At 55.4% G+C, this 26,745-nt stretch overlaps 1 protein-coding gene across 5 annotated transcripts in view; it reads left to right on the top strand.

Annotated features, from left to right (window-relative positions):
* INCENP (inner centromere protein) overlaps nucleotides 1-26,745 on the top strand; it is a 27,027-nt gene extending 282 nt beyond the window's left edge. Inside the window, exons 2-19 of one of the 5 annotated variants that reach the window (XM_082344280.1) lie at nucleotides 1,057-1,260; nucleotides 2,988-3,138; nucleotides 3,523-3,636; nucleotides 4,472-5,265; nucleotides 9,279-9,330; nucleotides 10,171-10,228; nucleotides 10,310-10,427; nucleotides 11,513-11,564; nucleotides 12,025-12,142; nucleotides 12,212-12,346; nucleotides 18,881-18,990; nucleotides 19,212-19,332; nucleotides 19,714-19,836; nucleotides 21,152-21,282; nucleotides 22,938-23,016; nucleotides 23,196-23,303; nucleotides 24,571-24,721; nucleotides 26,215-26,745. In XM_082344280.1, the coding sequence (XP_082200406.1) occupies nucleotides 1,257-1,260; nucleotides 2,988-3,138; nucleotides 3,523-3,636; nucleotides 4,472-5,265; nucleotides 9,279-9,330; nucleotides 10,171-10,228; nucleotides 10,310-10,427; nucleotides 11,513-11,564; nucleotides 12,025-12,142; nucleotides 12,212-12,346; nucleotides 18,881-18,990; nucleotides 19,212-19,332; nucleotides 19,714-19,836; nucleotides 21,152-21,282; nucleotides 22,938-23,016; nucleotides 23,196-23,303; nucleotides 24,571-24,721; nucleotides 26,215-26,429 (2,634 nt within the window). In that variant the 5' untranslated portion in view covers nucleotides 1,057-1,256 and the 3' untranslated portion in view covers nucleotides 26,430-26,745. Of the gene's footprint in view, nucleotides 1-1,056; nucleotides 1,261-2,987; nucleotides 3,139-3,522; nucleotides 3,637-4,468; nucleotides 5,266-9,278; nucleotides 9,331-10,170; nucleotides 10,229-10,309; nucleotides 10,428-11,512; nucleotides 11,565-12,024; nucleotides 12,143-12,211; nucleotides 12,347-18,778; nucleotides 18,991-19,211; nucleotides 19,333-19,713; nucleotides 19,837-21,151; nucleotides 21,283-22,937; nucleotides 23,017-23,195; nucleotides 23,304-24,570; nucleotides 24,722-26,214 lie in introns of all 5 variants that reach the window. The other 4 variants (XM_082344277.1, XM_082344278.1, XM_082344276.1 and 1 more) reach the window with 4 other exon arrangements.

Below are 26,745 nucleotides of genomic sequence, written 5' to 3'. Positions count from 1 at the left end.
CTCTTCCAAGTGACGAGGTGACCTGCCTTGGTCCTGGGGCCAGAGATGACCCCCACTCTCCATCCTAGAGAATAACCCCGTCTCTTCCCCCTCCCGCTGCCTAGCACCTTCTTTTGTGCCCAGGAGGCCCTTTGTTGATCTGGACGCGCAGGAAGCGCACACCGACCGGGTTGTGTGACAGAATTATGCCAGATGGCATTTCTGTACAGTTAACCCTCGCTCAACACCTCCCCCATCGGCTGAGCAACATTTTAAACTGACCATTTCTGGAGTCCACTGCTACCCCTGATCTTGTCATTCCCCAAGCACGTTCACTGACAGTGGCCTTCTCTGGGGCGCCCAAAGCCAGAACTTGGCGCCTGCCTTCCCGAGGTTGAAATGGAGTAGGCGGCAAAGCTTGTGGTTAAGAGCACAATTTACATCCAGGCCCTGCCCTTGACTTAACTTCTCTTTGCCTTAATTTGCTCATCTGCACAAGGGTCTCCTTGAGGTTGTGGCGAGAATTAAATGAGATGATGCTCCATCCAAGCACGGAGTAGGACTCTTTAAAGAAAGCAACTGTTGTGACCCTCCTTCGCTGAGGCGAGGTCAGAGTTAAGGTACCTGGCTTCCTGCACCCTCAAAAGAACAGGCATTGTGAAGGAGGGCCGTGGGGCTCTAGTCTGGTGTATGATGTGAGAGAAGTATTGGGAGAGGAAAATGAGCAAGCACCCTTCACCCTTGGTGGGATGTAGGGTGCTCTGGGTTTGTGCCCAGGTTCTTGCAGGGGCTGAAGAGATTTTTGCTGCTTTTCCCAGGACCCTCATTCTTACACTGATCCCTCCTTTCTCAGGGTCACCTCTGATCTAACGACAGTGACCCCTTTTAAATACCCAGGCTGAGGCTGCTGAAAACAAACTTCCTCATGGAAGAAGCCCTAACACCTTTTTGCACTTTGTGAAAGAAGCTTTCGCCCATTTTGCCATTGTGAACAAATACTTTTAAAAAAAGAGCAAGTTGTTGCTTTCCATAACAGCAAAGTGTTTTGTCTTCCTTTAACATTTTTCTCTTTCCTAGCCTCAAACTGGGTTCTTGCCCTTAGCCAGGGCTGAGCTCTGGGACAGAAGGACTGGGGGGATCCAGAAGGATGGCAGCCAAGAGGCTGTGTCGGTGGCTGGCTGGCTGCAGAGCTGTCTCTGCTCAAAGCCTCTGCGATCCTGCCCGATTGGCCCTGCCCCGCTGAGTGCTGCCTTTGGCATCTAGGAGTAGGCCTTTGGATGAGTAAGGCATGCCCTAACCTGTGTAGAATGAGCTCATTTGGTGTTCCTGTACATGTGTATGTGTTGGGGTGGGAGTACCTGTAGAATGTTTATTTCTAGGTATAGAGTTGATAGATGGATGAATTCATTTAACAAGTATCCCTTTCGTGCCAGGCACTGTGCCATACTCTGGGCTTTCAAAGCTGCGAGCAAGACAGACAAGGGCTTGTCCTCAGGGAGCAAATGCTTAGTGGTCAGAGACAGGCAGCAAGCAAACAGATACAGTCACCCAAGTGCCATGCGGAGAATTGAAATTGATGGATATGATGGTAGCTGGTGGTCAGGTCCTCCCTGAGTTGCTGAGAGCCAAGTGCTGAGGAACGAGCTGCACAAAATAGGAGACAGAGGTTCCAGACAGAGGGCAGAGCTTGCTCAAGGAACAAAGACTTGTGTACCCTGGAAATCAACCCCCAGGAGGTCCTATGAGGCTGCAACAGGACCTGGCATTAAGCTCTATAAGGGGTCAGTGACTTAGCCCCTCCTTCCAGGAGTTCCCATCTTAGGTGGGAGGCTGAGCTATGCGTGGTTCTTCGTTTTGAAGTTGTAGATCAGGGTGGTGGGTTACTGCCATGGCATGAGACATGCAGTCTGTTATTGTGGCTAATGACTGTCACCCATTCATTTGTTCTTTCATTCATTCCACCAGTCGGGATATTTATTGAGCCCCTGCTATGACCAGAATAGAACACTTCTTCCTTGCCTGGGGCTTTGGTGATGATTTTATAACTGAGTTTTGAGGAGAATATCTGAGTTGCCAGTTGTTTTTTTGTGTTTGTTTATTTGTTTGCTTTTTTGAGTTCCTAGTTTTTTAAGAAATTAAGTGAAGACATAGGACAAACATAGTTACCAATGGGGAAGAGGGGGAAGGGATAAATTAGGAGTTTGGGATTAAGATATACACACTACTAGATATAAAATAGATAACCTACTGTGTAGCACAGGGAATTGTACTCAATATCTTGTAATAACCTATAGTAAAAAAAGAATCTTAAAAACAATAAATATATATATATGTATAACTGAATCACTTTGCCATACCTGAAACTAACACAACATGGTAAATCAACTATACGTCAATAAAAAAGTTTTTAAAAGGAAATTAAGAGAAAATTAATTTTGTATTTTCCACTGCCTGATATTTCTAGACAAGTTTTCTTAAAAACAAGACATTGCTTATCCGCTCCCCTCGTGCTCCCTCATGCGTTTCAAGGGCATTTCAGCTCAAGGGAGAGGGTTGTAGGGGCCCCTTAGAGAAGAGCCTGTCTGTAGACCCCCGCTTTCTTACCCACTACTTTGGGACGCAGAACCCCTTCCATCCACTGGCCTCCTGAAGAGGCAGTTGGATTTGATGTTCTTTGGCCTGATGCCTGGGGTCAGCTCGTGGGTAACTCACCCTCCGGCAGTAGGAGAGGAGCCCTTAGGAGGGTAAGAGCAGGCCTTTGGGCAGGTCAAGGGGTCCTACCTAGTGGGACCCCAGTTTCTCCTGATCCAGGAAGGCAGTTGGCCGTGCCCTGTCACTTTAAGCCCCAGAGAAGGCCGTTGGTAAGGAGGTCCATTGACACCAGAATTGGCTGGTCATTGTGGGCTTCTGGGGTCAACGTGCTGTGTGGGGTGGGGAGGGGGAGGCATTTGAAGAGTGTGAAGATTCCAGCCCTGAGCCCCCATGCCTCTTGTGTCTGCTTTCTCCAGACAGAGCCATCATGGGGACGACAGCCCCAGGGCCCATTCACCTGCTGGAGCTCTGTGACCAGAAGCTCATAGAGTTTGTCTGCAACGTGGACAATAAGGACATGGTGTGGCTGGAGGAGATCGAGGAGGAGGCCGAGCGCATGTTCACCAGGTGCGGGCAGGGGCGTGCCGGAGGGACGCGCCAGGGGCTGCCTAAGGCCCCAGCAGGGGCCTCTTCCCCACCTGACAGGCGGGACAGACAGGCTAACGGCGGTCCCTCCTGAGTGCGCAGGATGCTCCGGGCTAGGGTGATGGGAAGCGGGGGGAGAGGTGTTGGGCTACCTGGCAACCTTGCTCCCCTGCCGTGTCCCGGGGGCGGGGGGGGGGCCCTGCGTGCCTGCGGTGACTCGCTTGCAGCCTTGGAGAGCTCGCTCGGTGCCGGTCACCCCAGCTTGACCAGGCACTGCCGGGAAGGGGGCAGGGGTCGGGCTGGGCGGGGAAGGGGGACCCGTGGTTTCCAGGCAGCCTCGAACGTCACCCTCTTTGTACCAAGCAGAGAATTCAGCAAAGAGCCCGAGCTGATGCCCAAAACACCTTCTCAGAAGAACCGACGGAAAAAGAGACGGATTTCTTATGTTCAGGATGAAAACAGAGACCCCATCCGGAGAAGGTAGGAGGGGCCGGAGGCTTGGGGCCCACGTGGAGAGTTTGATTCGCAGGCGTTAACTGAGATCAGGAGCGTTGGGTACAACGCATGCCATGCTGAGGGGAAATGACGCATGACCCGAGGCCGTGGAGTCCAGAGCTTGTGTGCGTTGGAGGTGGGATGGTGTTTGATCTGGGCCTCTCCTTCCAGAGGTAGGAGAAGCAAGAGAATCTGACCTTCTGCTTGGGGGAGAGTGACCAGAGGTGTAGACCAGGGGCTGTTCCCTAACCCCCTGTTGCTGTGCTGGTTATAACTGCCCTGGTAACGACCATGGGCTGCAAAGTACCAGGGGAAAGAGGCTGGGTCTTGGGGGTCAGGTGGTCTTGGGTGCACACTCCAGCTCTGCCCCTTAGCAACTGTATGTCCTTGGGTTAATTTTCCACGTCTCTAAGCTTCAAGTTTCTGGAATCTAAAGTGAGGATAATGGTCCCTGCCTCTCAGGGCTGTCTGGTGGTTTAGGCGACAGCATGAGTAATGCCTCCAGCAAGGTGTTTGGCCCAGTGTGACCCCGGTCAGTGGGAGGTTTAGGGGAATTTAATCTTCCCAGTGGCTCTGAGAGGACGGGCGTTATCCCAATTTACAGATAGGGAGACTGAGGCCGAGAGAGGGGCAGCCGGGGTGTCACGGCTAGAGGCAGCAGAGCCTGGACCGGAAGCCCGGTCTTCTGCCTCCTAGCCCTCCGCTTCAGACTCCACTTGAGCTGGCGGCTCCTGGGGGGGCCGGTGCCTGCAGCTGGAATTTCGGGGAGCCTCCCTGCCCTGCCGGGTCCTCTCAGCTTCTGCTTCACCTCCTCCAGCAGGTTGTCCCGCAGAAAGACGCGCAGCAGCCATCAGAGCTCCCGGCACCTCCGCAGCAAGGACAAGGTGGAGAGGCTGGCCACAGTGGTGGGGGAGAACGGCTCCGTCCTGCGGCGGGTGACCCGTGCTGCGGCCGCAGCTGCAGCGACCTCCACGGCAGCCACGCCTTCGCCCACCCCTGAGACTCCCACGGTGCTGACCAAGAAGCCCAAGGAGAGCCTGGCCCAGTGCCAGCTGGTACCCGTGGTGGAGATTGGCATCAGCGAGCGCCGGAGCGCTGAGCAGCACCTCAGCCAGCTCCAGTCTGCCCAGGCTCCACCCCCCAGCCCGGCTCCGGCCACTGCTCTGGCCTCCCAGATCACCTTGACCTCAGAGGAGGACTCAACACCCCAGAAGCCAGAGGCTGGGAGACTGGAGTCTGTCACCGTGAGCTCCCTGATAACTACACCCCAGGACCCCAAGGGTCGAGGGGTCGGAGCAGGAAGGTCCGCCTCCAAGCTCAGAATTGCCGCGACCTCCCCAGGCCCGCAGAACTCGCCCAGCTCTCCGGCCTCCCCGTGGCGGGAGCGGGTGCTGGCTCCCATCCTGCCGGATAACTTCTCCACGCCCACGGGCTCCCGTGTGGACCGCAGGTCGGTGCGGCGCAGCCTGATCGCCCCATCCTCCCCGGGTCCCCAGGTCTCGCTGGCCCAGAATTACGCCCTGGTTTCCAAAGAGGAGAGCACCGTCCGAAGATCAAGCAGAAGGATTGCCAGAAAGGCCACCAAAGAGCCGGCCGCCTCCGCCCGCATCATCTGTGAGTCTGGGGCTCAGCACTGGGCAAGGCTGCGGAGGGTGGTCCTTTGTGCCTGGCTCAGCCAAAGGGGCTCTGGGGACCATTTAGCAAGGAGCTGTCCACAGAACTTTCTGCAATGGTGTAAATGTTCCAGATCTGTGCCGCCCCATACTGTAGCCACTAGCTAGCCACGTATGGCTATTGAGCCCTCAAAATGTGGCTCGTCTGATCGAGGAACTGAATTTTTAGTTTTATTAGATTTTACTTAGTTCAGGTTTAAGTTGCCACACGTACCTAGTGGTTACCACGTTGGACAGGGCAGATCTGGTCCAACGCTCTTGTTTTACAAATGAGGAAACTGAGGTCCGGGGCCGTTGGCCGCAGTGTCGCTGTGGTTAATGCCATGCTGAGCTTGAACCTGGGCCTTTTCCCCAGGGCCCGCATGTTCCCCCTTCCTTCCTGCGGAGGCTCACTTAGATTCACCATGTTTGTGGGCTACCTCCTGTTAACGAAACTGTTTGGTCTGGGCCCAGGTGTACATTTAAACTGAGGCTTAAGGAGGCTACCAAGTCTGTAAATTGGGAAGAGCCCCACATGTTTCGTCCCTTCTGGGATGGTGGCCGCTTGTTGAGGAGGACAGGTGGAAAGCCACAGGGCGGGCTTGTCAGGCAGGTGAGGGCACCTCCCTGGGCCCGGTTTCTTCCCCGCCTGGGGAAGGGTTTGCTCCAGGGCCTGGGGCTCAGGGACACACAATCGGGGGCCCGTGTAGACATGCGATCTGGCACACATTCCATTTTTGGATTCTCAGAAGGGCCCAAGTGATTCTAACCTGCCTTGGAGATTTCCTCAGGTGTGAATCTGATCCTGGGCAGGGGCCCAAGGGGGCGGGCAAGCCTGGAACTCTAGAGGGAGGTTGGGGGAGAGACCCTAGAGGCCCTCCCCATGCTTCTGGATTAGACATCCGGAAGCTCTTAAGCCAGTCCGTTTGCTCGGCCCCCCGCCCTGCACACGGGTGGGCTTCTAATTTGATTTGCCCTTGACCCAGTCCTGTGGAAGGAAGACAGTCAAACACAGTGGTTAAGCCTTGGAGTCACACAGAGCCTGGCGGGCCTGGGGCACACCCTTCTCCGAACCTCAGTTTCCCCATGTGTTAAATGGTAAGAGCACCTGCCTTGAATGTGGGTAGAGGACCCATCTTAGTGCTTGGATATGGTACAGCTCAGTCCATCTAAATCAAAACAAAACTGGATGATAAAACTGCAGACGGCCTGGGTCCCCGAAGCTCAGTGGAGGTGTGGCCTGGGTGACCCTCCGGGGCGCTCAAGGGTGTGGAGCAGGGAGGGGAGAGGGGGCTTCCTGGAGGCCTTCCTGATGCCCAGGCCCTGGGGCTCGGCTGGGCGGGCAACTCAGAGGTTGGATTTTAGTTTGGGTTACCCCAGAAGCAGCTCTTGATATCAGGATTTGAGTGTAACTTGTTACTGTGGGAGGGGAGGGAAGCACCTGCAGCAGGGGAGCGGGGAGGTGAGCCGGGGAGAGAGGACCGCCAGTAATGCCCATAACAGGCCTGGGGCCTCGGGGGGGCCTCTGGAGCCAGTGTGGCGCCCCTCGACCCCCCTCCAGGCCTTCTCCCTGCCCCCAGGCCTGTTCTGAAGCCTGAATGGCATGCAGGTGGCACTTAACATTCCAGAGCAGTCTTTGCGCTGGTGGAATAGTTGTGCGGTCACATGGGCGTCTTCTCACCCTTCTGCCCCCTCATCAGCGAGCCCTGAGCTGGGATGAGAGGCAGGGGATGTCAGCTGTCTCCTGGCTACGGACCCCTCAGGTGGGAGCTGGCCCTGTTCTGCTCCCTCCCACACCTCCAGGCCTGCCTGCCTCACCCCAGGAAGGTCCCTGCTTCCGGCCTCGGCTCCCTCTCAGCCTTAACCTCTGGCCACGCACCTGTGGCCCAGAGGCTCCAGCCGAGCCAGGCTTCTGTGCCCAGCAAAGCCTGCTCTTTCCTGCCTCATGGCCTTTGCAGACGCTGTTCTTTCTGCCTAGACTGGCACCTCTCAACTTTTGGCCTCAGCCCGTGCTTCCAGACTTCAAAATTATTGAGGACCCCCAAAGAGCTTTTGATTATGAGGGTGCTATCTATTGGCAGTTACTGTATTAGAAATTAACTTGGAGGATTCAAAAATTCTTAATATTCATTAATATTTTATTTTTTATATTAATATTACTTACTATTTTGATATTAAAAGTATTATTTAATACTTTGATATAAAAGTCACAAGCCAATTACCTGTTAAGGTTAGTTGGGTTTATTCTTGTTGGTTTTTTTTTTTAAGGAAAAATAACAGTTTTCCAAACAAAAATGTGATGAGGAGACTGGCGTTATTCTGCATTTTGCAGATCCCATTCATGTGTGGCTTGAAAGAAGACAGCTGGGTTCTGCATTCAGTCTGTTGCATTGTGTTGTTTGGGTTCAAATATATGAAGAAAATCTGGCCTTACACAGATACGTAGTTGGAAAAGGGAAGAGTACTTTAAAAGCCTTTTCAGATAATGGTGCATATTCTTTTTTTTTTTTTCCAGATAATTTGTGCATACTCACAAATATGTGGAGTTATGCACATCTTCCCGATGTCGACACACTTCATTATGTATTTTTTTAAAGGAGCACATTTGCTTTCTGGTCTCATCAGAAACATCTTTAGGTATTGGGAAGCTATGAAGTTCATGGTGGTGGATACAAGTTCCAAAATTCTATTTTTGGGTTTTTTGGGGGCTCAGTTTTTAATTCTTGGCAACAAATACTGTTTGTTTTATTTGAAGGGACAGACTCCCTTTGTTCATTTTTAAGAAAATGTCTGCCAAATACCCAAGCTTGATTAGCCATAGTTTGTCAGTTGTTCTTTGACTTAAAAACAGCATTCCGTTAAAAAAGGGGCCAGTTCAGCTGAGACCTCAGACCCCCGTGCTTTTCAGAGACTTGGCTATGCAGCCCAAGGGCATTTTTGCATACTTCCTACTTTATCACATAGTGTATTAGAAAGACATGTACTTAAGTTTAGATTTAATAAAATGAATAGTTTTCATTCCTTCACCAAGGACATTCTTAAGTGAAACCAGACCTTTCCGTCCCGAGTGTGGGGTGCAGTTTGGTACCCAGGCTTCGCACTTTACCTCCATTGCTTTCACTCTGTCAGGGCAAATCTCAACACCGTGAAAAGGGAAGATAACATTTTGGTGTTACGGTGGAAATAGTTAGGACCTCGTGGGTCCCCCGAAAGGGTCCTCCTCTTGGGCACTCGACTTCCAGAACCCCGGAGTACACCTTGAGAACCGCTGGCCAGGACATCCTCCTTCCTCCCCCTCCTCCTTCGCGACCTTCTTACCTTCTTATCCTTTACGTCCCAGCCTCCAGACCAGCTCGGCTTCCCATCACAGGCTTTTCAAGTCCTCTGCTCGTTTCTGTCATGGCACATGTCACATGTCGGTTACAGGATTATCTGATGATTATCTAGACCAGGTCGTGGCCCAGTCTGGTTTGCTCTCTGTTGGGTCCCCAGGGCCTGTGCATGGTAGACCCTCGACATATGTTTGTTGAATGAATAAGCTGCTTTGTGTCGGCCTGTGCTGGGAGTTGGAGGCTCGGAGCTGGACATCGTCCCTCTTCCCAGGATACTCCCAACCCAGTGAAGGAGCCAAGACGTGCCCTCAGATGGGCATGTTACCCTCTAGCGGGTAGCAGGAGCCATCAAGCCAGCAGCTCTGTTGAGGGTGTTAGGAGTCAAGGGAGTGCTGACGGCAGGGCTGTGCACCCAGGGAAGGGGGAGAGGTCTACGGGGTCGAGAGGGTCTGTGTCTAGTGAAGGGAGGGGTCTGCAGGTGGAGAGGGTCTCTGTCTAGTGAAGGGAGGGGTCTGCAGGTGGAGAGGGTCTGGCTGCAGATGAGAAGTGGCGGAGCCCCCATCAGAGCCTGGTTCCCTGGTCCTCTTGGAGGGGCACCTGGCTGATTCTGAGGGCATCTTTTGTTCCTTTGTTTTCCCGTCAGGCCACAGTTACCTGGAGAGGCTCCTGAATGTCGAGGTGCCCCAGAAAGTGAGGTGAGTTCAGTTCCAGGGCTTGGGGACTTTCCCAGGGCTGGGCAGGGCACACGGGGGGGCCTTTCTAGGTGAGCCCCACAGGTGGAGGCGTTTCCTGTGCTCGAGCCTTCCCTCATCACAGGGACTGCCCCTGGGCTGCCCACCGCTGCCCCCTGCCCCTTCCCCAGTCTTACCAGGCAGTGCCACCCGGGTGTCAGGTCTTCCCGAATTGCTTGTCAACATCGCTCGTCAGTCCTGGCCTGGCCTTGACCCCTCCAAGCCTTACCCTGGAGCCTGGGCTCCATTGATTTGTCAAATCCAAAGGCCTGTGGATGAGCCAGTGTAGCCATGAGGAGCCAATTCAGACTGGGGTGGGTGGCAGGGGGGTTGGTGGGGTGCTTCCTGCTCCAGGCTTACACCCCAGCACTGCTTTGAGCCAGTGCTCCTTTTCCTGGAGGCCACGTGTGCCATCACTAAAACTATTCCACCACCACCACGACTCCCTGCTCTGGAGCAGAGGGGCAGTGCTTGGGACGGGGAGACCGGTGACTTTGCCGGCCCCACGGTGAATGGAGAACGGGCCTCAAAAGAGACGTGGCTCATTCAGGCCAAAAGGGTTGAGACGGAGCTGGGAAAGGGCCGACCTCCCGAATCAAGACCCTGATGGAATATAAGTGAAGCCAAATTCAGAAGCTGGCACCCCTCGTCTGCCCAGGCTGCAGACTTAAACCACGGAGCCACTGACTCTGGCTGCCCATCCTTCCGTCCCTCCTAGGTCGCTACCCCAGGGCGTAGGGGAGGGGCTCCTGTGGGGAGGCTTGGGCTGGGCGGGTCCCACAGTGCCCCCTGCTCTGCTTCCAGCCCCAAGGCGGAGGAGCCCAGCAAGGAAGCTGAGCCAGAGGAGGCGGCTGAGCCAGAGGTGAGGCAGGCGGGCAGGCCAGGGAGGGGCGGGCCTGCGAGTCCCATGTGCAGACCCCTAAAGCCATGGTTCTTCCCTTAGGTCCCCAAGAACAATGGCAGTGCCTTGCGGCTCCGCAGTGCCACCAAGATCGCCATTAGCACGCCCGGCTCGCAGCCTGCAGCCGGTGGCCAGGGGACGCCCTCTGAAGGGCAGCAGGGTGAGTCTCCTGACCTACAGACACTCAGGGCCATGCAGGCCGTGGTAGCCTCGGCCTGACTTTCTCTTGGAGGAGATGCAAGCCCGGTTTTCTGGGCTGAGAGGCTGAGGGTGAGACCCAGGGTGCAGCGATCTCCTTCGAGTCTGCACGTTTCATCTCCCACCTTTTGGCTGGAGCCGCTGCCGAGTGCCACTGGGTGACCATGGCTGGTTGGTGCAGGAAGCTGGGGTGGGACCTGAATTGGGGCATTAACTGTGAACGTGCCAGGTCAAGGCCTTGAGCCTCACTCCAGGGGGGAGCAGGAGGAACTGTGTCCTGGGGTGTGAACAGCTGGCCTCGTGTTCTGTCTCTGCTGCTGGCTCACTTCTCACCTCTGTGGCTCTCCTGGCTAAACGGCGTGAGAGCTGTGGGCTCTGGGGCCTGGCCTGCATCTCCCTGGTGGGAGGAACACTGTAGCCATGAGATCTGGAACACGGCTCCCCCCCGCTGCTGGATGGGCTTAGGACAATGGCCATGCCAGCCCCATAGGCCCCAGGGGGCTGCCGGGACCCTTTGGAGTAAAGAGTGTCGGAGAGCCGGGGGAGAGATCGGCGCTTCCTCCTGGCGGCGAAATGAAACATACAGACCCGCACCCCACATGTTGACCCTGCTCGGGAGGCCCCCGCCCCCGTGCCAGCCCCAGCTGAAAGGGCCGGGAGGAGTGGGATTTCGAAGCCAGTCAAGGGGCCTGTTAGAGCTTGCAGCTTCTGTAGGTTTCTGCCCCTGAAAGGGCTCTGCCCCCGCTCTCAGTGTTAGAGGTGGCTGGGATGTGGTGAGGGCCACCTCGATGGGACGGTCCTGCTGTTCTCGCCCTGGAGGCCAGGCCTGGGGGTGAGGGATCTGCGGGCTGGGGGCAGCGTGCCAGCTCTGCGCGCCCGCAGATGGGTCAAGGCCAGGCGGTGCTAAGGCTGGTGCTCCTGCTTCTGGCTACCCTGGGGTCTGCGGGGAAGAGAGCCTCGCCCCTGCCACAGCTGCTGCCGGCGGGCGCTTTCCCCTGACCCCTCCATGCTCTCCCGATCGCCCCCCTGAAACTGCTCTCTCCGCAGAGGCCAAGACTGACCAAGCAGATGGCCCCAAGGAGCCGCCTCAGAGTGTCAGGTTTGCATGTGGGAAGGCGTGTGACCTTCAGGTCAGGCGGTCCATTTTGAGGGGACCAGAGGGGCACGAACCTTGAGTCCTCCCTCGGGAAGGGTGGGCGTGTGGTCAGGGGCCTCCGTGTCCTCTCAGCAGGGGTGGGGCCTGGCGCTCTCACTTAATAACGGAGGTGGCTTCGGGCTGTGGGAGGAGCCTGGCCTGGGGGTGGGCGACGGGATCCCGGACCCCCATCCTCCTGCGTCCTCCTGGCCGTGTGACCTTGGACTGGTCACTCCCCTTCCTCTGACTGGGCGGCAGAGGGTCGATCAGGGAGACCCCACCTCTGCAGTGCCTTTCAGTCTGGAGTCCCGGGGACTGGGCCCAGTTCCGTTCACAAGGGTGACCTTTTCTGGGGCGTGGCGGGGGGCGCTGGGGGGGCCGCGAGGGCAGGCCCTGTGACGCTGCTGCCTCCCCGCGCCGGCAGGAGGAAGCGCAGCTACAAGCAGGCCGTGAGTGAGCTGGACGAGGAGCAGCAGCTGGAGGGTGAGGAGCTGCAGCCCCCCAGGAGCAAGACCCCTTCCCCGCCCTGTGCCGCCAGCAAGGTGAGTGCGCGGCTGCCCTCCCTCCGCCCCCTGCCCCGCCCACGGGGTCTGACCCTGGTCCCGCCGCAGGTGGTGCGGCCCCTCCGGACCTTCCTGCACAGCGTGCAGAGGAACCAGACGCTCATGACCCCGACCTCGACCCCTCACAGCAGCGGCATGAAATCCTTCATGAAGCGCAACACTCCCCTGCGCGTGGACCCCAAGGTGAGGGCGGCCTGGCTGAAGGCTGCAGTGTGTCCCCAGGCTGCTGGGAGCGGCGGGGGCCTGGGCCAAGGCGGGTGTGACCTGGCACTGGGCGAGGACCAGCTTGAGCCCCTGTGGCCTTGGGCTACCTCGACGTCTGGGGACTGTCCTGACTCCTTGGGCTCTGCACAGCAGCCTAGAGGCTCGGCCGGCCCAGGGTGACCTCCCGGGTCTTGGATCCGGGGCTGGGAAGTTGCAGAATTGGCCTGGCTGGCCACCGCATGGCCATCCATCCCCAGGCACCGCCCCCGTTCCCTCCCGGCGGCCTGAGTAGTTAAGGTGAGGGACTCACGTGGACGCTGACTTGTTGGGGATGAGGGCTGGGTGACGTGAGAGGAGGTGGTGGCGCTGGGAGAGGGCGCAGGCCCCAAGCAGACCCACTGGCGTCTTCAGGACGGCGGCCTGCTTTCCAGGATGCCCTCCACCTGGCATTAACTCTTGGCTTTTTCCTTGTCTCCTCTCCTCCACAGTGCAGCTTTGTTGTAAGTAAAGCCTTTCCCTGTCCTTGTAACCTAGCTCCACCCAGCACTTACCCGCCGTAGCCCTGTCCCTGCAAAACTGACAGCACTTGTAGAGGCACTAACATCAGTGGGAGCGTTAAGGGGGCCGGGACGTGGGAGGTGAGCTAGAGTTGCTGGCTGGCTGGCCCGCCGGCCCAGCAGTTCTGGAGCCGGCATCCTCCCTCTGCAGAGCCTGCCCAGGAGGATGAGAGGGGGTGTGACCTGCGACTGGTCCACAGGCAGGAGGAAGCAGAGTGGGTGTGACCTGCGATGGGTCACCAGGGCCACATCTTGCAGTGTTCCCCCCCAGCCACGTCCCTCCCACCTCCCCGGTGCCGGGCTTGCCCTCAGCGTCTGGGGCTGGAAAGAGAATAGACAAGGTATCTCTGATCCCAGGCCACCGAGATTTACAGGATCGCAGACCTAAGCTGCTGCCTTGAGGGGCGGGGCAGTGGGGGAAAGGAGATCTGGGTCTGCTGGGTAACGGTGGAGCTGTCAGTGCCATCCTCCAGAAAGAAGGCCACAGAAGCTGTTCTCTTCTCAGATACCCCAGAGCTGAGCTGGACCACCGGCTGTGTGCAAGGAGCCATGGGGGCCTGGGACCTGCTCGGCCCACAGTCCCAGCTCCCAGGGTCTCCCGAGCAGCTGCAAGGCTGAGTCCTTTAGTGTCCACTGGCGCTTTGAAGGGCCACCTACCTGGAGGGCTTCTGCCTCCAGCCAGGGGTCTTAGGGCCTCAGCAGCACTGCCGTGGAGCTTGGCAAATCAAGAGGCTGCCCAGCAGCTGGACAGGCAGGTCCTGAACTGGCCTCTCCTGCAAGAAGGCTGGTCCCGTCTGGGTGGACAGTGCCACGGCGTGTCATCCAACATGCCAGCAAGCAGGCTGTGTGGTCCTTATGTACCTGTTTTTGTGCCAGGGCCCTACTAGGCACCTGGGCCCACAGCAGTGAACCAGCCTTGGACTTTTTCCTCCTACAAGGAACTACCTGTGCCCCACCCAGACTGATCGGGGCCTTGCAGGAATGACCAAGAGGTTCAGGAAGCTGCCCTTTCCTGCTTTGGGGAGCCCAGGTCCCTGCATGCGGCATCTGCGCGGGTGGGACAGTCCTCGGGAGGCCAGCGGACCTACCTAGGTAGGTCGCTGTGGCATTAGACTGGTTTCCTAACCTTTGGGCCTAAATTTCCTTGGCTACAAAGGGTGGAGACAGAGGTTCATTCAGGGAGATTGGATGAACCAGGGAGTAGTAGCGTCAAGCACCCAGCACGTGGCTCGGCATGAAGTGGTTGTTTGATGGATGGCAGAGAGACTGCTCATTTGAGACCCCTGGAGGCAGAAGGGGCTGCACAAGCCCCTCCCACCCTCTGCTTTGGGCTTGATGGTGGCCCCTGGGGAGCAGCCCACCTTCCAAGGTTGGGGCAGAGAGGAAGTACGGATTCTACGACCTAAGAAACTCTTGTTTTCTTCTATAAAGTTCACAGTGCAACAGGATAAATTCTCTGACCTGGGCTGGGAAATCCTAATAGTCAAGCTTCAGGACAAAAGCCTGTTTTGCTGAGCCCTGCTGAGAGCAGGAGTCTGGGGGCAGGAAGAGAGGGTGGTGAGCGCTCTGGGTGCCACGTGGCCTTTGTTTCCCAGGTGCTTTCCTCATAGGCCAGCGGGCAGTGGGGCCTCTTGCTGAGTTTCCCTGGGTCCATGTGGTTGGAGAGCAAAAGACCACCTGCTCCCTCCCTGAGGGGTCCTCCCAAAGGCCAGCATCCTTTGCCAGCCTGGCTTCCTACCCCAGCTTGGCTTCTATGACTCATGATCATCTCTCTTTCCATTTCTCTTTCCATCTTTAAAAAAAAAATTTTTATATTAAAAAACATTTTACAGTAAAATTTATGTTAAAAATTATCATACGGTGAAATCTATACTTTGTGAAAGCATAGGTTTATGTAACCACTGCCACAGTTGGGTTGCAGAGCAGTTCCATCACCCCACAAAACTCCCACCCCTACCCCGTGTTCTTCATCACTATAGTTTTGTCTTTTTGAGAATGTCACATGAGTGGAATCATACACAGCTGACCTCTTGAGATTGGCTTCTCTCACTCAGCATAATGCTTTTGAACTCAGTCATTACATTTGAAGTCAGTTTCTTGTAGACAGCATATAGTTGAGTCAGGGTGGTTGTTTTGTTTCTTTTTAAAATCTAACTGTCTTATTTGATATATTTAGTGGTATGTTTCAATTTATGTCTACTGTTTTATTATTGTTGGCTGTTACCTTTGTTTTTTTCTTCTGTTTCCCCTTTCTTGCCTTTTTTGGGGTCCCTTGACGTTTTTTAGTATTCCATTTTAATTTGTCTCTTGCGATTTGGACTCTATCATTTTGAGGGTTTTTAATGGTTGTTCTGAGGCATTACATACTTAACTTTCACAATCACTTTAGCATCGGTATCTTATCAGTTGAATTGGAATGTAGAAACCTTGCCACCTATAGATGCCTTGACTTCCCACTGTGTGTGATCCTTGTCTTACATATTCCATCTCCATACATCGATGACTCCAGCAGAATAATTTTTGCTTTCAACTGTCAAACATTTTAAAGAAACTCAAGAGGAAAAGAAGTCTGTTGATATTTACCCAGATATTTGTCATTTCTGTTGTTCTTCATTCTTGATGCTTCACCTTTCCTTCTGGTATCTTTCTCTTGTCTGAAAAACTTCCTTTAGCAATTCTTTGAGAATAAGTCTGCTGGCAACAAATTCTCTAGTTTTCCTTTATTTGAGAAAGTATTTCCCTTCATTTCTGAAGGATATTTTCACTGAATATAGGTAGAGTTCCGGATTAGCAGTTCTTTCCTTTTAGCAATCTTAAAATGTGCTCCTTCTGTCTGGCCTCCATACTTTCTGATGAGAAATCCCCAGTCATTCAAATCATTGCTCCCTGATAGATAATGTGTCTTTTTTCTTCTGGTGCCTGCTTTTCAGAATTTTTTTTCCTTTGTTTTAATATTAAGTTTTTAGCAGTTTGATTCTTTTGTGGCTGGACATGGGTTTCCTTGGGTTTATCCTGTTTGGGTTTTGGTGACCTTCTTGAATCTGTAGATTTATATCTTTCAGCAAATCTGGACATCTTCAGCCATTACTTCTTCAAGGCTTTTTTTTTTAATTCAGCATTTCATAGACTTTTTTTTTTTTTGCCACACCACACGGCTTGCAGGATCTTCCCCAACCAGGGATTAAAACCAGGCCACCGCAGTGAAAGCCCAGAATCCTAACCACTAGGCCACCAGGGAAGTCCTCATAGAACTTTTGTTGTCATCTCACAGTCCCCTCAGGCTCTGTTAATTTTTCTTCAGTATATTTTCTCTCTGTGTTTAGATTGGATAAATTTTATTGATTTATCTTCATGTTTTCTCCATTCTGCTCTTGGATCCGTCCACTGAATTTTTTTTTTTCAGTTATTGTATTTTTAGTTCCAGAATCGCCATTTGCTTCTTCTTTAGATCTTCTAGTTGCTGAGATTTTCTGTTTTTCCAGTTGTCTTAAGAGTGCTGTGATTATTTGTTGGAGCATTTTTGTCAGAGAATTCCAACCGGACATCTTGGCATTGGTGTCTGTTGATTGCCTTTTCCCATGGGAGTTGAGATTTTCCTGGTCCTTGTATGCTTAGTAATTATGGATTGCAGCCTGCACATTTTGAATATGATGTTAGGAGACTCTGGGTCTTCTTTAAATCTTATGGAGACTGTTGATAGTTTGCTTTAGCAGTAACCCACTGGTTCTGGCTGTGGTTCCAACCTGCTTTCTGTGGCCTGTGGTTCCAATGTCCATTCAGACTTCAAAGCCTTTACAGTGCTCTTTGGATCTGTCGTGGGTGTGCCAGTCAGCGGTCCGCCTGGGATCTGGCAGGTGGCCTGTGAGTTTAGTTCTCAAAGTTTCAGGTGTGATAGTTCGGGTCAAATCCAAACATCTCCAGTTTGGTGCTGTGCCCGGGAGTTCATAAAAACCTTATGGTATTACTTTCTCAATCTATCCAGTACTTTCCTCTTCTCTGGGGCTCCCCCTTTCTGCCCCCCAGCCAGGAAGCTGGGGCCTTAGTTACTCTGCTCTGCTGTGTGCTCCCCTAACCACGTGGAGGGCCTCCGACTGGGAGACAGAAAGAAAGGCAACAGTGTTTCCCAGCGTTTTGGGATCACAGCTCCATAGTGTGGCATGGAAGGTTCTCCTCCTTGAGTTTTGACTCTGCAGGTTCCAGTAACTGCTGCTGTCCCCGTTGCCACAGAATTGTTTGTGGGCCAGAGCATGAGAGAAGGGAGAAAAGAGGGAAAAAACCAGTGTTTTGAGTCAGAACCAGAGGGCTCTTCCCGGAGTTCTGTCAGCACCTCAGTGATCTCTTTGGGGTCTCAGGCTTCACTGAGTTAGTGCTGGAGGGAAAAAAAAGCATTCAGCTCATTGCTGGTTCGGTGATGCTTCAAAGTTTGGTCTCCTTTCCCAGTCTGCCTGCGGCTGTTTACCTTGCAGAGGCCTCAAATAACTGCTCCGTGCATTCTGTTAGGTTATACAGCCACATGTAGTGGGAGAGACAGATGTGAGTGTCTACTCCATCTCACCCATAACCGGAGCCCTTCTCTCCATCTTTAGGCTGGTATTACCTCAGGGCCAGATTTCTAGGTGGGAAATCTGCAGTCAAGGTCAGCGGCCAAGGAGAAATGGACAGCAACTAGTACAGAGAGAGGGAGGCCGATGGGTGGCTTAGCCCAGACGTGGTGTCTAGTGGGAGCCAGGCTGGGGTGAGGGGTGAGCCTCTAGTCCAGGTCCCAGCCTCTACCCTTATCCCCTGACCGTTATTGGTGAAGCACCAGTCTCGTCCTTGCCCAGGGAGGGCTTGGAGGCCCCGCCTGTCCTGCTGGTTGCTTACTGCTATGGCCATGCGCCTGGGGCTTTCTGGGCCTGCAGAGGAGGAAAGGTACCAGCATCGATCTGCTGAAGCAACTAGGACTTTTAAAAAGTTGTTTTTGAAATTGGTATGTAGCCATATCACAAGAAGTTTGGAAAATGAAGGGGAAAAAAAATGCCATCCCTAATCTGTGTTACCAGCCTATATAGTAGTAACCTCTGTTAGCATTTGACAGTATTTTCTTTTTTTTTTTTTAGTATTTTCTTTTTTTTTCAACTATTAGGAAAGAGTCGATACACAGTGTGTGTGTGTGTGTGTGTATACACATAAAAGTTATAAAGCATAATAATAAAAAATTAACACATGTGTACCCATCCACCCCCTTAAATAGAACATTAACCATAACTTTCAAAGCTGCCTTTCTGTCCCTTCCCAATCTGGTTCATTTTTTTTTATTATTATTACTTTTGGCTGCGTTGGGTCTTTGTTGTTGCACGCGGGCTTTTTCTAGTTGTGGCCAGCGGGGGCTACTCTTCCTTGTAGTGTGTGGGCTTCTCATTGCAACGGCTCCTCTTGTTGCAGAGCACGGGGTCTAGGTGCGCAGGCTTCAGTAGTTGTGCCTCGTGGGCTCTAGAGCACAGACTCAGTAGTTGTGGCGCACAGGCTTAGTTGCTCCGTGGCATGTGGGATCTTCCCGGACCAGGGCTTGAACCCGTGTCCCCTGCATTGGGAGGCGGATTCTCAGCCACTGCACCACCGGGGAAGTCCCCCGTTCTTAACTCTTTTTTCAAATATAACTTTTTATATAGTTATAACCTCTGCTAGCAGAGGTTACTATAGGCTGGTGAGGTAGATTAGGGATGGCATTTTTTTCCTTTATTTTCCAAACTTCTTATGATGCAGCTACATAATAATTTCAAAAACAACTTTTTCAAAGTACTAGTTGGCTCAGCAGATCAATCTGGATCATCCAGTCTTGAGCCTGACTTTTGTGTTGCCCACAACTTGGCAGGGCTCAGGTGAGGGCACTCGTGATGCAGGCCCTTGGGAGGCCTTTGGGGTCGTCCTGGCCCAGCGTGGGGCTGCCCTCACTCCCCCACCGCCACCCCCCCAGGAGAAGGAGCGACAGCGCCTGGAGAACCTGCGGCGGAAGGAGGAGGCCGAGCAGCTCCGCAGGCAGAAGGTGGAGGAGGACAAGCGGCGACGGCTGGAGGAGGTGAAGCTGTAAGTGCCCGCCCCCTCCGGCCCCCTTCCGGCCCCCCCCGGCCCCCCTCCGGCTCCCCCCTCCGGCCCCCTCTGGCCCCCTCCGGCTCCCCCCCGGCCCCCCTCAGGCTCCCCCCCGGTCCCCGTCCGGCTCCCCCCTCCGGCCCCCCTCCGGCTCCCCCTCGGCCCCCCCCCGGCTCCCCCGGCCTTGCTGCGCCCCCATGACCACCCTGGGCCCGCAGGAAGCGTGAGGAGCGCCTCCGCAAGGTGCTGCAGGCCCGGGAACGGGTGGAGCAGATGAAGGAGGAGAAGAAGAAGCAGATCGAGCAGAAGTTTGCTCAGATCGACGAGAAGACGGAGAAGGTGCAGGCCTCGGGCTGTGGGCAGCAGCTTCCCTGGGCTGTGCCCTGGCGGGACCCAGGCCCGTCACACTGGGTGGCCCGAGGGTTAGGACTGGACCCGTCCGGAAGTTACGGGTTTGACGCCCTGTATCCCTCTCCTGGCCGTCCGTGGGCCGTGGGGTCTGTTCTGAGCCACGTGGAGGGTGGAAGGGCTGCCCTGGACCGAGCACAGCCCTGCGCTCCGGGCAGGACTGGCTCCCGGGTGGCCCCTCCCCTGGGCTGTGGGGAGCAAGCCGGGGCCACAGGGACGTGGAGTGTCTGCCCCGCAGAGTACTGGGCCCCACCCTGTACGGCTGAGTGGCGGGGGGCTGCTCCAATGGGCGTCTGTGGGTGGGCTCCGCAGGCCAAGGAGGAGCGGCTGGCCGAGGAGAAGGCCAAGAAGAAGGCAGCGGCCAAGAAGATGGAGGAGGTGGAGGCGCGCAGGAGGCAGGAGGAGGAGGCGCGGAGGCTCAGGTGGCTGCAGCAGGTACGAGCGCCGGGCTCGGGCGTCAGGAGGAGGCGGGGGAGGGCGGCGCTGCCTCTGTGCCCCTGCACCGCTGGGCACACCCCCTCTGTCGGATTGATCTTGGTGGGTCTTGCTGCCTTGAGCTCACAAGGAGGTTTAACAAAGGCCATGGAGATGGGGATGGTGACGGTGACCTGCCTTGTGTTTTCTGTAGAGGCAGCAGTTTGAGGGTTAAGTGCACGGGCTCTGGAGCCAGACTTCCAATCTCAGTTCTGCCATCTATTAGCTGTGTGACCCTGGGTGGGTTACTTGACCTCTCTGTGCTTTGGTTCTTTCAGGTAGCAGTGGTATCTACTCGATAGGGTTGTTGTGAGGATTAAACGTTCTGCCTCTAAGATTACGGGCCCACCTCTTCCTGGGAACTGTCGGTCTTATGACTCTAGGGAACACAAAGCTCTCATTAGGGGGTTATAAGACTAATGGCTAAAATTTATTGAGTATTTACATTGTGCCAGGCACTGTTCTAAGTGCGTCATGTGTATAAACTCAGCAGTCTTACGAGGCGTGGGCGTGACTGTTGTCCCCATTTTATCAATGAGGGTAGAACCGAGGCCAGGAGGCTTCTGTGACTTGCCTCGTGTCGCCCAGCTCATGAGTTTGGCTCCATCTAGTCTGTACCCTTAACTACTAAATCTGCTGCTGCAGCAAAAGAAGTTGTCGCAAGATGCTCCTCAAGCCGGTTGCAGTGGTCCTTGTGGATGGAGCCTTGTATGGGGTGTCCCTGGGCTCAGCCCCTGCTGTTCCTTTTTTTTTTTTTAACTTATTTATTTTTATTTATTTTTAAAAATTTTTGGCTGTGTTGGGTCTTCTTGCTGCGCGGGCTTTCTCTAGTTGTGGCGAGCGGGGGCTACTCTTCGTTGTGGTGCGCGGGCTTCTCATTGTGGTGGCTTCTCTTGTTGCGGAGCACGGGGTCTAGGTGTGCAGGCTTCAGTAGTTGTGGCACGTGTGCTCAGTAGTTGTGGCTCGCGGGCTGTAGAGCGCAGGCTCAGTAGTTGTGGCGCACGGGCTTAGTTGCTCCGCGGCATGTGGGATCTTCCCGGACCAGGGCTCGAACCTGTGTCCCCTGCATTGGCAGGCGGATTCTTAACCACTGCGCCACCAGGGAAGCCGGCCCCTGCTGTTCTTGACGCAAGAGGAGCTGCTGGGAAGGACAGGCCCTCCGTCCAGCTGCTCCTCCCCCCCACCCCCCCCCACCCCCGTTCCTCCCTCCCAGACCCGCTCTTGCCTCTCCAGCCCAGGCTGGCCTGCGGGCCCTGACCTTGCTCTCTGGTCACAGGAGGAGGAGGAGAGGCGCCACCAGGAGCTGCTGCAGAAGAGGAAGGAGGAGGAGCAGGAGCGGCTGCGGAAGGCGGCCGAGGCCAAGCGGCTGGCGGAGCAGCGCGAGCAGGAGCGGCTCCAGGCCGAGAGGTGAGGGGTCCCGGTGGCCCAGCCCCCAGGTGACCTTGCAGCACCTCGCCGTCACATCCGCTGTCGTCCTGTGCGTGCGTGTGGCTGAGAGGCAGATGTAGCCGTCACCTAGAGGCAGCTCCCACCTTCACTCAGGAGTTTGGAGAAGAAGGACAGGCTTTCTTCCTGGCTCCAAACAAAGCGAACCACCCAGACGTGGTGCGTTGGCTGCTGGAGATTCAGGGAGTAATGGGCAGGGTCACTCGGGATTGTGTCCCTGTTCTGCTTCCAGCCGGATGAGCTGAGCCCTTCGGTTCGTTCTTCTCTCAGCTGACATAAGGGGGCGGGGGACCCGCAGGACGAGCCAGCATTTCTCAGCAGCCGCTGAGGGCCTCTGGGTGGGAGAGTCAGTCCACCGCATGCTGTGATTCATTGCGGGGCCTTCGGCATCCCTGGCTCCCGCCCACCACGCGTGCTCCTCTGGTGCTGGTGCTGACTCGGGTTGCCCCCCACCACCATTTCCCGACTGCCCCGCCTCCCCCCAACTGGGGACCATGACCGATGAGCCCTCGCAGAGGCAGGGGTCTCTGCGATAGGCAAGAGTTCCGCGTTTATTTCCACAAGCGTTTACCCAAGGCCGGTCCCTGTGCCGGGTTGTGCCGGGCCCTGGGGGTGCCAGGAGGATAAGCCTCCGTCACCCCTGGCCGGGAGGTCTGTGGGATCCTGCGCCTGGGTGCAGACGCAGACTCCGCCCGTGTGCGTGTAGACACTCGGGTGGGCCCAGGTGGGCCCAGGCCCAGGCCTTGCCTCTCTCCTGCTTCCACCCCCTGGGGAACACCAGGCAGCACTTTTTTCCATGTCGGTCTTTGTGGGTGGCTACAGGCCCAGGGGAGAAGGAGGTGGGTCACAAGCAGAGGGCTGACTGCGTCAGGGCCATCGTGTTGTTTGGCACAAAGGGGTCCCTGGTCCTGTGGGCAGAATCAGAGACAGGAGTCTGGGAGGGGGACAGAGGGTGGCAGCTGATGTGGCTTTAGAATTGGATGTGTGTCGGGCGGCGCCAGGGGCTTCAGGGGGTGATGGTCATAATGTTCGGCAGCTCGGGCGGGTACCGAGCCACACGCTTTCCACACGTTTCCTTGTTTAATCCTCACGTGAAGACACCTGCAGCGTGGGTACCAGCTGCTCCACTTCCCAGAGGGGGACACAGGTTCAGAGAGGTTCTGTGACTTGTTCAGGGTCATGAGCGAGTAAGTGGAGGTGGCTCTGACCCTGTGAACGGCCCCTCCCTGCTTCGTGTCAGGCTTGGGGCCGGGTGTTGGCCTGTGGGTCAGGACGAGTGGCGGTAGCTCAGATGACCTCATTTTGTTCTCGTGGCAGCTCTGGAGGAAAGGTGTTATGCTCCCCATTGTACAGCAGGCAAGACTGAGGCACAGAGATCTAAGTTGTGTGGAGGAGCGGGGGCCCAGTTTGGGGGGCCTCGAGGCTGAGTGCTTCCACACCCTCGGCTGTGCACTTCTAGCCCCTTGGGCGCAAGCACAGCTGCTGGCTCTTAGCTGGCGTGCCCGTCCTGCCATTCCCTCTTCCGCGGCGTGTGCCAGGGGCCTGGCTTCCCTGGCAAGGATGGAACAGGGCCGGCCCTCAGCTTCCTGCCCTGACAGGCTCTTCTCGGTCCTCAGGGAGCTGCAGGAGAGGGAGAAGGCCCTGCGGCTACAGAAGGAGCGGCTGCAGAGGGAGCTGGAGGAGAAGAAGAAAAAGGTAAAGGGGAGCCAGGCCTGTGGCTCCCACGGGGTCTGCCCTGAGCTTTGGGCTGGGGAGGCCGGGTCCAGGGGCCCTGGTGCAGGAGCCGCCCTGCCTGCCTTGCTGCGCGCCGTTGGTGTGGGGGAGGGGAGGACGCACACGTGGTCTGTGACATCCCGCCGCCTGCCGGGTCCCAGGAAGAACAGCAGCGCCTGGCTGAGCAGCGGCTGCAAGAGGAGCAGGAGAAGAAAGCCAAGGAGGCCGCGGCAGCCAGCAAAAGCCTGAACGTGACCGTGGATGTGCAGGTGAGGCCCGGGCATCAGGGTGGAGAGGGCCCCCTGGCTCTGATTATTCTCTTCCCAGTAGCTGGAGGCACAGGCTCTATATATTAGGACCATAAGAAAGTGGAAGGATACAGTTGGCCCAGTTGTTTTTTTTACTATATTTGAAATATATCTTCTTCCTTATTCTGAAAGTAGAATTTGTTGTAAAAAAAAAAAGAAAAAAGAAAAGAAACTAAACTTTATAAAAGAATATAAAACAAAAGCAAAAGAAAGGTACTCCCAGAGGGAAAGTCTAAGTCTGGTGTATATCTTTCTATATTTTACGTATAAATACATTTTATACACACACTTTCTCTCACACACACATATACATAGTTTTAAATGGGCACAGACTATGCATACTGTCTTAGTCTGTTCGTGCTGCTACAACAAATTACCCTAGACTGGGTGGCTTAAACGACAGACGTGCTGGGAAGTCCAGGGTCAAGGCGCTGGCAGATCCAGGGTCTGATGAGAGCCCTCCTCTGGTTCACAGATGGCCGTCTTCTCGCTGTGTCCTCACATGGCCAAAGGGGAGAGGGAGGTCTCTTTTCTAAGGGAACTTATCCCATTCATGAGGGCTCTGCCCTCATGACCTGCATACCTCCCAAAGGCCCCACCTCCAAATACCATCACATCGTGGGTTAGGATTTAACATGGGAATTTGGCGGGGGGGAATACAGACATTTAGTCCACAACACATACCATTTGGCAGTTTGAGTTTTTCTCATTTTTTTCCTTTCATTTAATGTATCCTAGACATCTGTCTGTTTCACCGCTTGTAAATCTCTTACTTTTGACTGCTGTGTTCCAGTTAGTGGTACCAGAATGTCTTTAACCAGTCCCTTATGACAAGCATTTAGGCTATTAATGCTGTTACAAACAAAATGTGGTATAAGGTTTTCATTGCAACACGGTTTAAGATGTTGAAAACTTGGAAGTTAGCTGAACCGCATGGTTAAATTACAAATCGTGGGGTTCCCAGTGGAGTGCCCTGCTGCGGGTCACAGGACACACACTGACACGCTAACCTAGAAGGATGTTTACAACATACTTTCACATGAGAAAGGAAGACACGGAGTCATGTATGTGGTGTGATTTTTTTTTTTTTTAATTAAAAAGCGACCCCCTGAACCTTTTTCTTTTTTCCCGTGAAATGAGGGGAGATGGCCAGAGCCCCATGCTCCTCAGTGGCGGGAGGTGCCAGCCTGCGGGGCAGGCAGCTGAAGGCCTTGTTCATCTTTTCCAGTCCCCAGCTTGCACCTCGTATCAAATGACTCCACAAGGACACAGGGCCCCCCCCAAGATCAACCCGGATAACTACGGGATGGATCTGAACAGCGATGACTCCACCGACGACGAGGCCCATCCCCGGAAGCCCATCCCCCACTGGGCCAGAGGTGAGCAGGGCCCGGAGCTCCCCAGGAGAGCTGGGTCCCCACTTGTGACTTCGAGCCCTGGAGGGGGTGGCTCAGCGGCTGCGGGGGTCAGGAGCCCGTTGTACCCACGGGCTGGCAGCTTGAGTCGTTGGCCGACAGGTCTGCATCGGGCCTCGGGATGCGCCTGGGGAAGGGTGGGCGCCCTGTGGCCAGTGGGCTCATCTGAGGACCAGACCTACGACGTTGGGCGCTTCCATTCTCAACAGATACATTAGATTTCAGCTGGCTGCTGGCAGACTCTTATCGGGCTGCCCCTTTGGAGTCCCGCCCAGCAGGCCACAGGGACCCAAATATGCTGCCTGGGGGTGGGAATAGAGCTAAGGGTAGCAGGGTTTCGGCAGCGCACAGAGCTGGAGCAAGGGGTTCCAGCCAACTGGGGGAGGAGTTGGAGATGGGGGAGGGAGTACTTGAGGCTCAGCAGGATTGGACGCTGAGTTTACAGGCCTCTAAACAGGAGTGTGGGTAAGTGTGAAGGTGCCACCTCAGGCCTGGGTGCAAGGCCTGCGGGGAGTGAGCAGGGCCAGTGCATGCAGCGGCTGCCTCACAGAGTTGGCCGAGCTGGGGTCGGGGCGGGCTGCAGTCTGACTCCCCGGAGGAAGGGCCCAGAACCCTGGAGGGGATCAGCGCTGTACAGAAGAGAGCTTGCTTTGTGAGTTTCACCTCATCTGAGCCCCACAGTAACTGGAATCTGACTTCGTCTCCTTAACATCCAGTCATTCCGGAGGTGGCAGCAGGCAAGGGTCAGCGTGGCCGGGGAGCCCTTGACCTTTACCATCCTACTTAAACTCTCACTCAGTTTTCCCATCTGTGGAATGGGGGTGCTTAGAGCACCCAGCTGAGAAGGGCTATCGAGGATGAAGTGAGTTAGCGTAGGAAGGCCTGGTGCAGGGCAAGTGCCGGGCACACATTCTGCTTCCCGACCCCCCCGGGGTCCTCCTCAGCCTTGCTGGCCGGGCTCTGAGCCACCGGCAGTGTCAGCCTGCACCAGGCGTCGTGGGACTGTGGTGCTGATGAGATGAGTAGCCAACCAAGGCAGTCGAGGATGGCATCAGATGCTTTGGTTCTGGAGCTGGACTTGTCCTCAAATCCCGGCTTTGCGAGTCTCTAGCTGTGTGCCTTTGGGCGGATCTCACCCTTGTAAACCGGGGCGGGTAGAGGGCCTGCCTCCGAGGTGGCTGTGGGGATGAGGGGGTCATGCAGTGACCTCAGCCAAGCGCCTGGCTCACGTGAGTCGCTAGAGAGCAGCTGTAAGAGCGCGCAGTGAGAGGTTATCAGTGTTTGTGGGGGTGGTGGGGGGGCGGGTGGAGGAGGGCCCTGAGAGGAGCTGATTTGACAGGAGGTGAAGGAATGCTGAGGTGGAGAGGGCGACGAGGGCTCTTTGTGGGGGCCAGGGGGATGGGGCGGTTCAGGGGGAACCCCAGGGCAGTGACCCAGCCCTTGGTGTCCTCCTGCAGGCACCCAGCTTAGCCAGGCCATCATCCACCAGTACTACCACCCCCCGAACCTTCTGGAGCTCTTTGGAACCATTCTCCCACTGGACTTGGAGGACATCTTCAAGAAGAGCAAGCCCCGCTACCATAAGCGCACCAGCTCTGCCGTGTGGAACTCGCCGCCCCTGCAGGGCACCAGGGTCCCTGGCAGCCTGGCCTACAGCCTGAAGAAGCACTGAGCCCAGGCCCTCGGGCCTGCTCAGCCATCTCAGCCTTCATCTGTGTCTGTATGTCTGTGTCTCTGTTGGTCTGGTGCCATCCTGCCTGGTATCCTGTCGCTGAGGGTTCAGTCAAGTGTATATAAACGTCCTCTGTGGGCTACAGGTGGAAAGCGGCTCGGGCCTGCTGGGAGGCTGAGCTTGATGGGTGTTCGGGGAAGACCCAGGCCCAGCCTTGCCTGGTCTGCTGACAGCACTCTGTAAATAGATTGTTAGAGTTCAGCTGAATTTTAGCCTCTAGTGTTTGAGAGCTAGGTTAATAAAGTCTGTTCCTTCA

The sequence above is a fragment of the Balaenoptera borealis genome (assembly GCF_965194805.1).
Source record: "Balaenoptera borealis genome assembly, chromosome: 11".
NCBI lineage: Eukaryota > Metazoa > Chordata > Mammalia > Artiodactyla > Balaenopteridae > Balaenoptera > Balaenoptera borealis.
Note: the sequence above shows the minus strand (reverse complement) of the source record. Positions and strands in the feature narration are given on the sequence as shown.